Genomic DNA, 16,120 nt, shown 5'->3' on the forward strand with positions numbered 1-16,120 from the left:
TGACATACAGAGAGGCCACTGTCTTTTCACTTCACATCTGGAGGCGTTTAACTCCACTAGGTACAAGGTATATACAACCAACTCACACGAGTTGTCGAGACTATATCCCTCAGTGTGATTCACACACACACTCACACACATACATACATACAGATTCTACTTTTGCATGGGCTGTTTTGGTTTGTTCATATCAAAACTACAGTAGTTTAAACTCCCAACGCGCTAGGAGCGTAATGATTTGCATTTTGAAAATCAAAATGGAAAAATGTTGCCGCGGGATGCAGAAAATCAAAATGTCTACCTGTATTGAAGATTCTCATCTCCTTTGCACCCTCACATACAGCTCATGAGCGAACTTGCAGGTTGCCAGTTTGGCATTATTCGGGTTTTCCAGATGACTACACTAAGCGTTTTGGGGTTTTTTTGTCAAAAAACAATGTGCTGTATATGTACACAGCTCGCGGTAATCGCACAATTATCGTGTCACACGCAAACAGATATTCCCAAGAAATGTATCTCAGTGGTGAAACCGCAAAAAAAATAAAAAAAAAGACTGATCAATGCTGCCGGCTGCATTTTTCCATAAACTCCCAGATGCTTCTGTTCTTGTAACTGCTCATTAATACAATCGGGAAAGTTTACAGCCAGATATTTGCAACTGTTTTCTGTGGCCGAGGAAACAAGGTTTAATCACTTAAGCGGTTTCTGAACCACACCAGGACTTGCCAAGTTAACCCCGTTCTAGCTCCAGAACGTAGAAGGAGGTGAAAGACGAAGCAGCATTGCTAAATCCACCAGCACCTTTTTCATTGCTGCTGCAGAGGTGCATTATAAAAATCGAAGCGGGCCGCTCCGAAAACAAAATATGCATTAATTAGCATAGGGGAAGGAAAAACCCGCAAGCTTTCAGGCGACAGCTTTCCACCCCGCTACGACGACCTGTTTCATTAAGAAAGGCTGGGAAACAGAAAATGCCTCGCTTCAACCAAAATGAAGTCATTTCTTTTTTTGTTAACCATGTCATTGCTCTCTGTATAGCTCTTAATATAGTATACCAACTTGAATCCAGACCTCAGAATTCAAATTGTTTATGTGTTTAACCCCATACATTTTTGCATACATTCACATTCATTATTATTAGTATTTGTAGAACCTTTATGATTTTAACTGGAATTAACTTGTGGAAGTAAGGTCGTGTTGGAACTTTTTCTTATGACTATTTTCTTAAACCACGAAGAAGAGATGGATGAAGGGAGTATGAATAAATTCTGAGATAAGCAGAGCAATGGGGAAGGAAGATAAACACATACACTAGACGCGGTGGTCAAACTGGCGGAGAGAGCTGATTCCGGAGGCGGCACGGACACCGGGATGGACGGACTCATCGTGTTGACGCCGTTTACGTCATGTGACATTTGTTCTATCAGGCCGCTGGTTCCCTCCTGACGATACACTGCGTGTCTCCAGTGCGTCAGCTGAGGTTTCTTGAACATACTTTATTCCTCTGAGCATTTCATTCCCTTCAAACTTGTCCCGGTGCTTTTGTTTCCGATCTGTCCATCAAACGCAGGGGCTTCCCTCCTGTAGGGGACCTGCCTTGGACAGGCAGGTCAGATTAATAAATGATGTGTGTGTGTGTGTGTGTGTGTGTGTGTGTGTGTGTGTGTGTGTGTGTGTGTGTGTGTGTGTGTGTGTGTGTGTGTGTGTGTGTGTGTGTGTGTGTGTGTGTGTGTGTGTGTGTGTGTTTGAGTGTGTGTGTTTGAGTGTGTTTGATTGTCTTTGGTCACCAACGGCTGGGGCCAGAAGGAAATGGAGGGTTTGGTTGGAGGGTGATTTGTTTTGGGTCGTTCAGATTCATATAGCTCGGTCTCAACTGTGTTTTAATAGGTTGTGATTTTGCGGAGCACTGAGTCACTTTTTTGGCCACTGGAACGGTGAAGTTATGCCCAACTTTAATGGCTGGTTGTGGGAACCTGGCTTGGGCTCAGTTCGCTTTCAATCCCGTCAATTTAGTGGAGTGGATTTCGTTAAACGTTAAAGAAAAAAAAATAAAAAAGAAAGTAGAGAAATGGATGTTTAGCATTGATTTAAAGTGTGTGCATGTGTGTATGTATGTATGTTTGTATGCTCTGTGCGTGAGTGTGTGTGTACAGTGTGTACGTGTGTGTGTGTGTGTATATATATATATATATATATATTAAGTCACTTTAGCTGGCTTTTGGCTGGTCATTTCAATAAAGTCCAGCAAAGCCTGGCAGACATTGTCTGGAAAAAAATACCTCAAAGTTCATATAGTAGAGAACAATTTTTTTTTTTATATTGGCAAATACACAATTTATACATAAAATATATAGTTATAAGATTTAAACATAATCCAATAGGGAATCATCAATGAGAATCATCTTTTCTCGAAAAGAGAATCTAATACTATGCTCTTACATGTTGTGTGCATATTATTAAATGCATAGTACTGTGGTGCAAGAATTGAAAACCGATATGGATGGTATTTTGGCCAGAGTGTTATCCCTCCAGACACAATTGGTAATTAATACATAAGCATCGTAGTGTGAACTCTGAGATAAATATGATAAAATATTATCTATAAATATGTATATATGACTCTGATTTCCTCCCTGCAGGCGTGTCCATGCATGCTGCCGCTGCCGACGCTGCGACTTCACGGCTCCCGATTCAACGGCGCTCCTCGACCACTTTAACTCCGCCCACTGCCAGGAATCCGCCCCCTCGCTGAGCTCATCAGTGCTGACCACCTCGCTAGCACCCTCGCTGGCTCTGTCGGCCAACGGCTGCTCGGCCCCCTCCACCGTGGCTATCAAGGAGGAGAGCAAGGGGGACCTTCGCCTCCTCTACTCGCTGGCGCCCCCCGAGGGCCGGCTTGCCGAAGGCGGCGGAGGTGCGGCGGTGAAGAGCGAGGGGGAGGAGAAGGGAGAGCGGGAAAAGAGCGGGTGGGCGCTGGGGGACACGCGAGGTGGCGAGCAAGCCCACGGCTTGCTGTGGCTGCCCAAGGGGGGCGATCGGGGTGTGGCAGGCAGCGGGGCGTCGCCCTCGCTTTTCGCCTCGCCGCTCTCACTGGCCTTCGTGGCGGCGGCCAATCACGAGGCCTCACAGCAGAAGAGGGGCGTGGCCTCGCCTGGCCTTGTCTACCTGGGAGACACCAAGGCCTTCCTGGGTGACAGCAAGTCGTACTCGGGCAGCCGGCCAGCGGGGGCCACTGCCGGAGGGGGAGGAGGGGAGAAGCATAGCCAGATGACTCCTCCACAGTATGGGGGCGGCGGGACGGGCGGTGGAGTCGGAGCCGGATCCGAGGCCAAGGCAGGAGCCGCCAAGGAGGAGAACCAGTCCCTCCTGAGGGTGAGACCCCAGATCACACTGATCACTACTCAGTCACAGTCAAATCTCTGCACCAATGTACTTCGGCTAATGTGTGTGTGTCTGTGTGTGTACACACATCTGTCAGTGCTGCAGCGTGTGCCTGAAGAGGCGTACGCTTGATTCCACCAGCCTTTCTTTCTTTCTTTCTTTCTTTCTTTCTCACAAGATGTATTTCCTTTTTTTTCATTTTCAAACACTGAGAACAGTGTTCCATCGTCATGGAAAGCGGGATGCGAAATGACAGTTCCTATGGTCATCACCTGTCACTCAACCCCCCGCACTCCAACACACATACACACAAACACACACCACACACACACACACACACACACACACACACACACACACACACACACACACCTAATTTGTGGCCCAGAATGCACCACTCTGTGATGATGTCATGGAGTGGTGAGAGCAGATTTTGTGGTTTTCCAGCAACGTAAAGCTTATTGGCGATGATCATATTAGATCAGAACAGACCCGACTGTGTAAGAAGGAGCATATTTGTGTGTGTGTGTGTGTGTGTGTGTGTGTGCGTGTGCGCGCGCGCGCAAGTGTTGGCAGTAACTTGGCAGAGCCGGCAGGGTGGGGCTGCAAGAGGTTTACTCATTATCTTGGGTGGGGCTGTGTGTGTGTGTGTGTGTGTGTGTGTGTGTGTGTGTGTGTGTGTGTGTGTGTGTGTGTGTGTGTGTGTGTGTGTGTGTGTGTGTGTGTGTGTGTGTGTGTGTGTGTGTGTGTGTGTGTGACAAAGATTCAGGGCACTATAGAGACATGAGCCAGATTGAGGGGGTGTGTGTGTAGAGACATGGATGAGGGTGGCTAGGTGTGTAAAATGTGTCCCGATTTAGACCTGTAGTGTAGTTTAATATTCCATAATAATCCGTATTTTTTTCACATCTTTTTTTTTTTTCATTCTTTGGCAAATGTAAATGTAGCTGTTGTCAAGCCAAGAAAGCACTATTAAATTGGAATAGAACATTTACGAACTGAAGAAGCTGAAAGTGAGAGAGAAGTTGAGGTTTATTACTTTCTTAGAGATTCATATCATGTGCCCCCCCCCCCCCCCCCGCTCTCTCTCTTGCTCCATATACCACAATATTTGTTCTTAGTTACCATGGCATGCACTGACACATCACACACACACACACACACACACACACACACACACACACACACACACACACACACACACACACTCATGACACGACACGCAGATCAGGGTTGACTCATCACTGGGCAGGGTCAGGGAGGGGCACTAATGCAAAAGATCTGAACTAGTACAGTTTCACACACACACACACACACACACACACACACACACACACACACACACACACACACACACACACACACACACACACTCAGATTACCACACATGCATAGGGTATGTGTGAATTCAGCCAAAACGTTAATGCACTGGAGGTAGATGTATTGGGAGATAGGGAGCGATCTCTAAGCCAGGGTGGAAGGGAGGGAGGGAGGGGGGTGGGAGGGTTGGGGCGTTGAAGAGAGACTGGGGAAATGAGGCCGAGGAAAGGAGAGAGCTAGAGATTAAAAAAAGAAGAGGAAAACAGACATTTTTCGTCTCAAGTGTGTGTGTGTGTGTGTCTGTGTGTGTGTGTGTGTGCTTCCTACTCCTTACCCTCTTTCTATTCTCTGCATCGATCTTGCTCTTTTCTTTTTTTTCTACCCTTCTTTACCTTTCATTTCCCTTCTGCTGGACGGACAACAAACCTGATACACACAGTGATCGATACGCGAGACACATAGACGCTCACCATCATTCATGCACTCATTCAAACATCCTCTCTCTCCCCCACACACACACACACACACACACACACACACACACACACACACACAAGTACACACACAAAGGTACAAAGTGTGAACATCACTATTCATGCAGGTAGAAAGCAGAGAGAGTGCCTTTATGCTGAAAACCATTTAGCAAATACACTAAAGCAGTGGTGGGGGAACATCTTTTGTTTGATATATAAGAAAATAATACTTATACTCTAAATAGAAAAGAAAAAATATATATTTTCCAAAGTTTCATCATTGTTATTAAGGTGCGACCGAAATCAAATCTGTGATGTTAATTTGAGAGATATCTGCAACTGGGCAACCCCTAAGGTATGCGTGTCCATCCGTCCGTCTGTCCGTCCGTCTGTCTGTCTGTCAATAAAACACTAAAAGATCAGGATTTTGATATTGCTTTAAGTCGAGGGCCAAGCCCTGGTCTCGTTCTGTTTTTCTAGGCTTCCAGTCGCATGAGCGTTTGGAGTCCGAATGAGAGAAAAACAATGGAAACACAGAGAGTGAGAGAGATAACACAACTCGGTACCGAGTTTCATTAAAGTTTCTCTTGTTTACAAATCCGCCTGATTGAGCTAATTATGTCTTAAGTTTGTGTGTGTGTGTGTGTGTGTGTGTGTGTGTGTGTGTGTGTGTGTGTGTGTGTGTGTGTGTGTGTGTGTGTGTGTGTGTGTGTGTGTGTGTGTGTGTGTGTGTGTGTGTGTGTGTGGTTTCAGGATATTGATATTTGAATAAAATGTATTAGCTATTTTTCGAATAATTCAACATCACGTACACTATATATCCGCCACAGGAAATTATGTGGTTGAGCTTCAGTAGTGTGTGTGTGTGTGTGTGTGTGTGTGTGTGTGTGTGTGTGTGTGTGTGTGTGTGTGTGTGTGTGTGTGTGTGTGTGTGTGTGTGTATTTTATTTTCATCAATTTAAGGTGTTTGTTGCCACGTGTTCACAGCACCTTGTGCTACTTGTCCAGTGTGTGTGTGTTGACGTACAGCTGTCCCTCTCTCCGTTCCCCTCGTTCTCTCTACCCCTCTCTCTCTCTCGCTCTCTGTTTTTCCTCTCATTTTCTCTGTCGTGCCACACACACACACACACACACACACACACACACACACAGTGGACTGTTCTGGCTTAGTAGGTTTGTTTGTGTAGCAGTCACATTTCCCATCAGGACACAGACTCAAATAAACACAGCCATACTGGAAAGAAGGTGTGTGTGTGTGTGTGTGTGTGTGTGTGTGTGTGTGTGTGTGTGTGTGTGTGTGTGTGTGTGTGTGTGTGTGTGTGTGTGTGTGTGTGTGTGTCTGTGTGTGTGTGTGTGTGTGTGTGTGTGTGTGTGTGTGTGTCTGTGTGTGTGTGTGCGTGCAAGTTATGACATCTTACTGTGCTGGTTGTCATATGAATGTTTATGTTTGTGTGTGTTTTAGCGAGACTGTGTGTGTGTGTGTGCGTGTGCGTGTGATAGCTGTGTGTGTGGCTTCACCCCGTGCTGCTGTCCACAGCAGTCACATTGTCTGCTAAAAATATATTGTTTGGCCAACGAAGCGCATTACACCATTGAAACCACATCAAGATTGAGTTTAGCGATCCCACGCAGCCACGTACACAAACATTGCCGCAGCGAGCAGACACTGCCACCTTCTCCACCATCGCACGCTACGCCAGCGTCCAGCCCGCTGCTCCCACTACATCACGGATTATACGTTTTAAAGACTGTTTTGTGTCCCCCGGCTGCCATACACAGACAGCGGTTTAACTATTGTTATTAATAACGTCATCATTTCTTTAACCCCAGAATGTATATGTTGGGTCAAAAATTACCCAATTGATTTTATTCATGAGTTTGTTACATAAGTGACATATGAGTTACATATATCTTACATATCATTTAATTATTTTATATGGGTTTACATGCCATCAAATTAATATCTTGAATCAAAGAATTAAAGAAGGAATTCTTGGAATTCGAAATATTGAATTTAAAATAGTTAAAATATGGTGGTTTATTACATATGAGTTACATATACTTTACAAATGATTTAATTCATATTTAAACTACGTCATTTAGTAGATGCTTTTGTCCAAAGCGTCTTATAATGAGTACATTTTGTTGAATTCTAGAAATTTTTGCTTTGAAAAACAAGAAAACAGTCATGCAGGATATTTTTCACCCATCGCATGGGCTCGAGCGTTGTTTTTGTGAAAAATAAATACAGATGACTTTGCTTTGGCGATTACATTTCTACAATTCTCTACAGCCCTTGGTAACAGAATGGAAAAAATAAATAAACCAGAAAAAATGTGGTCATACACAATGGTAAATGAAATCATTTAGCCGTGAATCAGAAGATGAACCTAAGATGAGAAAAAAATTCTGATGTACAATAAACCTCATGACAAAACATTAAATATTTGCCTTAATATTTGGCAAAAACCAATAGAAAAATGAACCTCAAATTAAAGGCAAAAAGAAATAAATGAAACAACTGGACAAACACACACACACACACACACACACACACACTCACACACACACCGTGGATCTATAGTGATGTAGGGATGCACAGTTTTGAACTTTCCCAAATGGGATGGGAGGCTGAAGTTTTTTCGTGGTTTACTTTACCCTGCGATGCGTTGCTGGTCAAGCTAGATGAGCACATTTCAGTTTCAGTATCGGTTGTACCCGATACATGTGAGAAAAATGTAAATACAGTATACACTGATCAGACAACATAACATTAAAACCACCGAGAGGCAAAGTGAATAACATTGATCATCTCCTTCCAATGGCACCTGTCAAGGGGTGGCATATATTAGGCAGCAAGTGAACAGTCAGTTCTTGAAGTTGATGTGTTGGAAGCAGGAAAAATAGTCAAACATTAGGATCTGAGCGACTTTGACAAGGGACAAATTGTGACGGCTAGATGACTGGGTCAGAGCATCCAAAACGACAGGTCTTGTGGGGTGTTCCTGGTAAGCAGTGGTTAGTACCTACCAAAAGTGGTCCAAGGAAGGACAACCTGTGAACCGGCAACAGGATCATGGGCGCTCATGGCTCATTGATGTGTGTGGGGAGCGAAGCTAGACCGTCTGGTCCGATCCCACAGAAGAGCGACTGTAGCACAAATTTCTGGAAAAGTTAATGCTGCTATGATAGAAAGGAGTCAGAACACACAGTGCATCACCGCTTCTTGTGTATGGGTCTGCGCAGAGGCAGACCGCTCAGAGTGGCCATGCTGACCCCTGTCCACCGCTGAAAGCATCTATAATGGGAATGTGAGCATCAGAACTGGACCATGGAGCAATGGAAGAAGGTGGCCTGGTCTGATGAATCATGTTTTCTTCTCCATCATGTGGATGGCCGGGGTAAGGGTCCGATCTGATCGATGCATCTGTGGGATGTGCTAGAACAACAAGTCCGATCCATGGAGGCCCCACCTCCCAACTTCCAGGACTTAAAGGATGTGCTGCTATCGTCTTGGCGCCAGATACCACAGGACACCTTCAGAGGTCTTGTGGAGTCCACGCCTCGACGGGCTGTTTTGGCGGCACGAGGGGAGGCTACACAATATGAGTGCTTATTAGTGGTAGTTTTAATGTTGTGGCTGATCGGTGTATATGAATGATGTCACTTCACTGGATATTTAAATTCATTTGTGACTATGGCGGTATTTCATTTCAGTGGAAAATGGTTGCATCCAACTTCCAAATAATACAGCAATTTTTGATTCAGAAATCCAGACAATAGAATTGAATTGTATGGGAATATGTGCGCCGCCTGACAAATCCTCCCCATGCAGAGTAGGTTAGGGGACATAATACTGTAGCAACATAAAAAGTATGCAGATAGCGTTTGCCGCCGTTCCAGACTGAGCATTAACAGCCAACATGCTGCATCTGGCGTGCATCTAGGTGACTCAGAAAACAGCCTATTTTTCTTTCTTTCTTTCTTTCTTTCTTTCTTTCTTTCTTTCTTTCTTTCTTTCTACCTTCCTTCCTTCTGTCTGCATCTCTCGAATAACACGTCCCAATTAAAAAGTAGTTTTGTCTAATTGTGTGGAATAGTTTTATCCTTTCAGTCAGGGCAGACGACGCTCCTCTCTCATTGGTTCAGACGCACGTCACTTTAGACGCGAGGCCGCTCGATTGGTCGGGTGACACACATGTGTTTTTCATCACGTTGTCATGGCGATGACACAACACAGCGGTTATTTTAGCTCCTAGCTGTAATTTAGACGTTTACATCAATTACTGTTACTATCAACTTTCTCACACACGCAAAAATGTGTGTGTGTGTGTATTCTAATTTTTTTTTATTTCTCTCCTTTTCCCATGATCTATATTTTCCTCTCTTTCTCTCTCTCTCTCTCTCTCTCTCTCTCTCTCTCTCTCTCTCTCCTTGTCCTTTCGATGTCTCCCTCGCTTTGTCTTGCTCTTCGTCTGTCTGTCTTCCGGTGTCTCTTTATCTCTCTCACTTCCTCTCTGTTGTTCTGTGTAAGGCAGGAGCATTTTCTCTCTGTGTGTGTGTGTGTGTGTGTGTGTGTGTGTGTGTGTGTGTGTGTGTGTGTGTGTGTGTGTGTGTGTGTGTGTGTGTGTGTGTGTGTGTGCGCACACACACATTCACACATGGAACCAATATTAAGCCCAGATGTTCGTTTTTGCTACAACAAGATCTCTACACGCAACGCCAGCCAGCTTTACACACACAGTCTCACACACACAGTCACGCACGCACACACACACAGGCAGATGTGTAAGGTATACCGTTCTGGCAGCACTTGTGTAATTAGGAAGCTGATTGGTTGGATTAAATGTCCATCTGACCCCTGACCAATAGTTAATTAGAAAGACCTGTCTCTACCTTTCCTATTTCCTTTCTCCCTCTATCTCTCTCTCTCTCTCTTTCGATCTTCTTCTCTTCTACTCTGTTGGTCCTTTGCACACTCCTGAGTTACGTTGTCTGATGGACAGATGAAAGAAACGTGTGCCAAGTAGCTCGTAGGGTTGATTTGCACGGATACAGTCTGTTAAAATAAAAGAAATATTTGAGTCTCTGATTGGCAGGCTGTGAGAAATGGAGTGATTGTAAACCCACTTCATTGGGATGATGGAAGGTTTATTAGATTTAATAATGGATCCAGGTGGAGTGCTAATGTATATAATTGATACACACACACACGTGAAAATACACACACAGAGCAGACTTATGATCTAGATACTTTAATCTGTCACCATTTAAGATCTCTATTAACACCCTGCAAGCACGTAGGGGTTGTGTGTGTGTGTGTGTGAGAGAGATGGAGAGAGGGAAAGAGAGGTTTTAGAGAGCAATGCCATTGCAACCTTGGCGGTCAGAGACCCTCTTGGCAAGGAAGCAAAATTGCCCTGGGCAGTGTGTGTGTGTGTGTGTGTGTGTGTGTGTGTGTGTGTGTGTGTGTGTGTGTGTGTGTGTGTGTGTGTGTGTGTGTGTGTGTGTGTGTGTGTGTGTGTGTGTGTGTGTGTGTGTGTGTGTGTGTGTGTGTCTCCCTTGTATGTGTGCGTGTGCTTTGAATAGTGGAGATATTCACTTTAAACCTTTCTCTGTGGAAACACAGGAACTGAGTCTGGTAAAGATCTCACACGTACATACACACACACGCACACTGCCCTAGAGTTTGAGTTGAAAGCCGTCTATCGTTTTCACTTTCTTTCTCCAAAATCCCACCTCTCTCCCCTGTGAAGTCCTCGCCCATTTGGAATTCTCTACTGTGTGTGTGTGTGTGGGGGGGGGGGTATTTGAGTGTATGTTTGTGTGCTTCTGTGCCTTATGAATCCTGCTCTAGTGGCATAATACACCAACCAGCCACAACATTAAAACCAGCACTAATTACCACTGATTTTGTGTAGCCCCCCCCTTGTGCCGCCAAACAGCTCTGACTCATCAAGGCGTGGACTCCACAAGACCTCTGAAGGTGTCCTGTGCTATCTGGCACCAAGACGTTAGCAGCAGATCCTTTAAGTCCCGTAAGTTGTGAGGTGGGGCCACCGGTGGGGCTTGTTGTTCCAGCACATCCCACAGATGTCTGATCGGATGGGACCCTAGCCCCGGTCTAGACTTCGCTCCCCATGCGCATCACTTTTGGTACTAACCACTGCATACCGGGAACACCCCACAAGACCTGTGGTTTTGGATGCTCTGACCCTGTCATCTAGCCGTCACAATTTGTCCCTTGTCAAAGTCGCTCAGATCCTTACGCCTGCCCATTTTTTCTGCTTCCAACACATCAACCTCAAGAACTGACTGTTCACTTGCTGCCTAATATATGCCACCCCTTGACAGGTGCCATTGGAACAAGATGATCAATGTTATTCACTTCGACTGTCAGTGGTTTTAATGTTGCGGCTGATCTTGGCCAAAAATGTTGTCATAATATGTTTCTTTATATTGATCAATGTGGATAATTATCACAGTATATATATTTAATAATAATAATGATGCTCAATTTACCCTTTTAAGTGTATCGTCATGGCATTACGGTAAACACGAAGTAAATCAATAAATAATATATAAATATATATTATTTACATTCAAATATATTATATAATCCTCATTGCCATGTGAGAACGATCTGAAAAGTTCCCGAATCTTCGCTCTGCGATTATACGCAGGGACATTTGGAGCGGACAGAGGGACTCTCTCCGACCGTGTCAGACCAGATGTCACTGAAAATCGCAGATTCGTTCTTTAATTGCTCTCCTCGGAGATGGGGGCTGTGCCAGGTTTGGGTTGGTGTTTGAAGACCCGCTGCATCAGCTACGGTGGGGCCCCATCCCTGCTGCTCTCTCCCCGGCCGGCGAGCGAGCGGAGGAAGGCCCGGCGCACCTGGACCCCAGCACCGGTCAGACCATTGGCTGTTCGTGTCACATGGTTGTTCCTCTGCTGTATGATTGGCAGCTGTTGTCGTGTCTTTGTAGGTGATGGATAATGGACTAAAAAATTTGTATCGAAAATAAATCATCGGTATCATGGAAGATTTTATTGTGAAAATTATCAAGTTTGTTTATTAGTCCAGCCCTAATGTATTGTATGCTCAAATTCCCTTAAGACTCTATCTCTTGGGTTCTATCTCTCAGTAGATACCACATGTACGAACCACATGTCCCAGTGCGATAGAGCTTGTATTCAAGTACTGTTTGCCGTTAGAATAGATTGACCGGAGTTGTGTCCATGTGTTTTTTTTTTTTGTGTTTTGAGCGCAGTAGGTGATCGTGACGCTGCAAATTCAGCTGATGATCCCTTGTCATGGTTGTGTTTTCTCTATCAGAGCACATCTCCAGACCTTTAAATATTACGAATTTAGACTTCCAAATGAGGGAAGTACTTCTACTGATATAGGCGTCAGATATGGGGCTAACAAAGCCTGAAATAGGGTAGTTTTATCAGCGAATAAACTTAATTCCAATGTGGTTTTCTGAGCCAGATACGCTTGTTGAATGTCCGTAATGGAGAATAATGGATTGTGTGTATCAATCATTCTGTGACATCAAATTTATGTTCTGAGTCATAACTGCTAAGTAAAAGTAATGGTTTGGATGAATACTTGGCTGATACTTAAAATCTACGGCTCAGACTCGGTATCAGCAGTTTAAAAAGTGGTATCGATGCGTCGCTGCATTGACATGGTTGCACTGCAAGACTCGCAGGACAGACATATAAGTTGATAACGTGGAAGGTTTGCTCTTCTCCCACCTTCACTGCTCCAAACCACTGGGATGAAAATAGACCTGGTATTTGGAGTCTCAATGAAGAGGGAAGGGTTCCAAAAAGCTATGTTTCATATAAATATAACTTATAACAGATGTTAGCTTAGGTAGAAATGTATTGGTTACCATTAGATTATGCTGCTCTTCCAATGAGGGAACGCTAAATAGTGTCTCCCTGTTTGTGTGTCGTTACCAGTGTATGCGTCATTGCTGCAGATGTTTGGCTTCTGAGTTCGCACACAGAGACACACACACAAACATCCCAGTCCCCAAATCCCAGCTATCCTGTTGATAACTGTCCAGGTGCAGCCATACTATTGTTGTGCATCTGTCCATTTTTTTCTATTCATTGTTGGCTCCACCGTGAGCAGTGCTGTTGAAAAACATTCATATAGAAAACACTTCTGGGGTTGTGTTTGTGCTGTATAAACATAAACAACAAAGAGATTTTTTCGTGTCGAAAAATAAGCCAAGGAAATTCACTATTGCGCTCTCTCTCTTTCTCGCTCTCTCATTTGCTCGCTCTCTGTACACATATGCACGCACGTACACATACTCTATACAGACACATACACACGTAAAAACACACATTTACACCAGTGTTTATTGAGTCTGGTCGTATCTGTAGACCGTGTTTATGTTTCCTATTAGAGGAAACAGAGCAACTAGCCGGGGGGGGGGGGGTGTGTGTGTGTGTGTGTGTGTGGTAATATCAAATCAACATAGTTGGCCCAACACTGATCTTTCCCCTCCTCTTAGAACAACAGCGTGAGGATCGTTGAGTTACACTTTGTTGTGCGATGTGTGCATTGTATGATGTATATAATCCAAAATTCCCCAAAAAACACTATCTCCTTGAAAAACCGCTCTGAGTATCATTTAAAAACGTTGCTGTGAGGTTACAAACTACTGTATAACTGTTCGATTGAGTTGCTAGTTGTGATAATTACTCAGATTTTGAGTACTTTACCTTATTTATAAACATGTGATCAATTTATACTTAGATAAACAAACAAGTCCTTTGGTTTCCTGCTTACATCTCCTCATTAATTTCACCTCCAGTGGTTCAATTATATTCTATGTGTTATTGTTAATTATGGCGTTGGAGATGGATTCCCATTGTACACGTTGTACAATGAGAATTGTACAATGTTGTCTCACATGTTGTCTCATTGTACACAAACCATGTAGATATAGGTTACACGCACACACACACACACGTGCACTGGACTGAGAAGCAACTGAGAAGCAAGTGCTACATCACCTCAAGACCACCGAGCGAGCAAGTGGAGGGCGAAACGGAGTAGAAAGTGAAGACGGCCTAAGGGGGCGGAAAGACTCGAAAAAGACAGGGACAGAGAAACAGCTGCCAAGCTCTGAGTGGGGTTAAGCATAACTACAGCTACAACTTAATAAGGGCTGGAAGAACACACACACACACACACACACACACACACACACACACACACACACACACACACACACACACACACACACACACACAGGCTTGGCTGGCGATCTGGATCATTGTTTCTTCAGTGAGCGTCTTGCATCTGTCCACCAAGCAGAGAGAGCTGAGCACCGCTGTGATGCATCCCATAATTTAGGTCCAGTGAAAGGCTGTTCTCGGAGGAAAAGGCCCTTGTTTGTAATTCATCCATATAAGAGGGCTGCTGCTGCCGCTGCTGCCGCCGCTGTTGTTGTTGTTGTTGTGTTGTAATACGGACAGCCTTGTTCCCACCAGGATTGTTCTATTTAAAAGTCCGGCTCCTGAGTTCATCGGTTTCTGAAACAAAATGTGATTTCTCGCAGTAAACAGGAGAAGCCGTGACGTTTAAACCAACGCTGCGAACTTGAGTTTTATTGTCGATGCAGTCGGAGCAAAGGCCACTGTCTGGGGCGCTTTGTTGTTATTCTGTGGTGTTAACACTTACTCTCTACACTTTGTATCGCCGCTGTAATCAGACAGAACCAACAAGTAGTCCACACTCAGTCCCACAGTCCCAGTCAAGGTATAACTAATACATAAGCGCTCAGTCATAACCCAGCGCTACAGCCAAACATATATTCAGGCCCCAAAGGCAGGTGTAAATCACACATAAGTTGAGGAGGCTCATCTGCTAACAGTGGACTGGGCATGTTGTTGCCAACAGGATCTCATTTATTTAGCGATGCCATGCATTTTTATCACTCATAAGCTGGAGCTGATGTAGGGGTCGTAGCTCCGAGTCGGATGCCCGGCTCAGCGGCTGCGACGCTCACTTAGGCCTTTCATTCCCAATAAACTTGATTTTGTTATTTCAATGTACATTCAGTGAACCACGCCTTGTTTTTAAGCCCCTTTCCCCACTTGCACTTTAAGGCGTAAATCCATTGGAAATGTGCCGTATTGGGGTCGTGGGGAAAAGGAGCCGGTGTCGATGTTCCGTAAAAGTCGTTCCGTAAATCTCCCCACTCTCGACCTGTATCATTTCTGGGAAAATGTCGGCACAGCTGTGAATGGTGTGGGAACGGAAGCCGTAACATTGCCGGGACAAGTACGTAAAGTAGGGGTGGAGCCGAATCAGAATACCGGCAAAGCACAAATAGTGGGATTTTGTGATCATTTATTTTGTACAAATATTTCAAAAGTTACAAAAATGTAATTTTCGGAAGAAAAAACAAACATTCAGGGAAAAAAAGCGAGTCTGAGGAGCTCGGCGCAAAGACGAGAAACTGAAACCCGTCCGGTCTCGACAGAGCCAGGGCTTTATAATGTTAAATTGTATTCGTTTTCTTCTTATAATTGCCACTCAGACCCCCAGACGTGTCTTTAAGAGTGGGGAACGGGTGGAGAACGTTCTTTCTCCGGAGGCAGAGAGTGCAGGACAGATTGAAAATGATAACACTGATTTTATAACATTGGTTAGGGTTATTGGGTCCAGGGACGGGAGCTCTGTCCCCGTGCCCCGGCTCCCCCGGCGGAGCGAACCGAGTCGGTTCGGGAGGGGCGGGGGGGACGGGCTGGTCTCTGAGAGCCAGGAAAGAAAAACAAAGCGATTGAGATTGTACGTCTGTTGCCAACAGATTGTCCAAATGATCATGTAGCATGGCATAGCATGTACACTGGACATAACTTACTAACACCAACCTATTACGTTCTGTATCCATAACTGTCATCTAATGTGG

The 16,120-nt window shown here is 44.6% G+C and overlaps 1 protein-coding gene across 1 annotated transcript in view; it reads left to right on the forward strand.

Moving 5' to 3' along the window:
* Positions 1-16,120, forward strand: part of trps1 (trichorhinophalangeal syndrome I) — a 111,961-nt gene that overhangs the window by 55,394 nt on the left and 40,447 nt on the right. The window contains exon 9 of the mRNA XM_080004307.1: positions 2,640-3,372. Coding sequence (XP_079860433.1) covers positions 2,640-3,372 — 733 coding nt within the window. The remainder of the gene's footprint in view (positions 1-2,639; positions 3,373-16,120) is intronic.

The sequence above is a fragment of the Zeus faber genome (assembly GCF_960531495.2).
Source record: "Zeus faber genome assembly, chromosome: 1".
Taxonomy (NCBI): domain Eukaryota; kingdom Metazoa; phylum Chordata; class Actinopteri; order Zeiformes; family Zeidae; genus Zeus; species Zeus faber.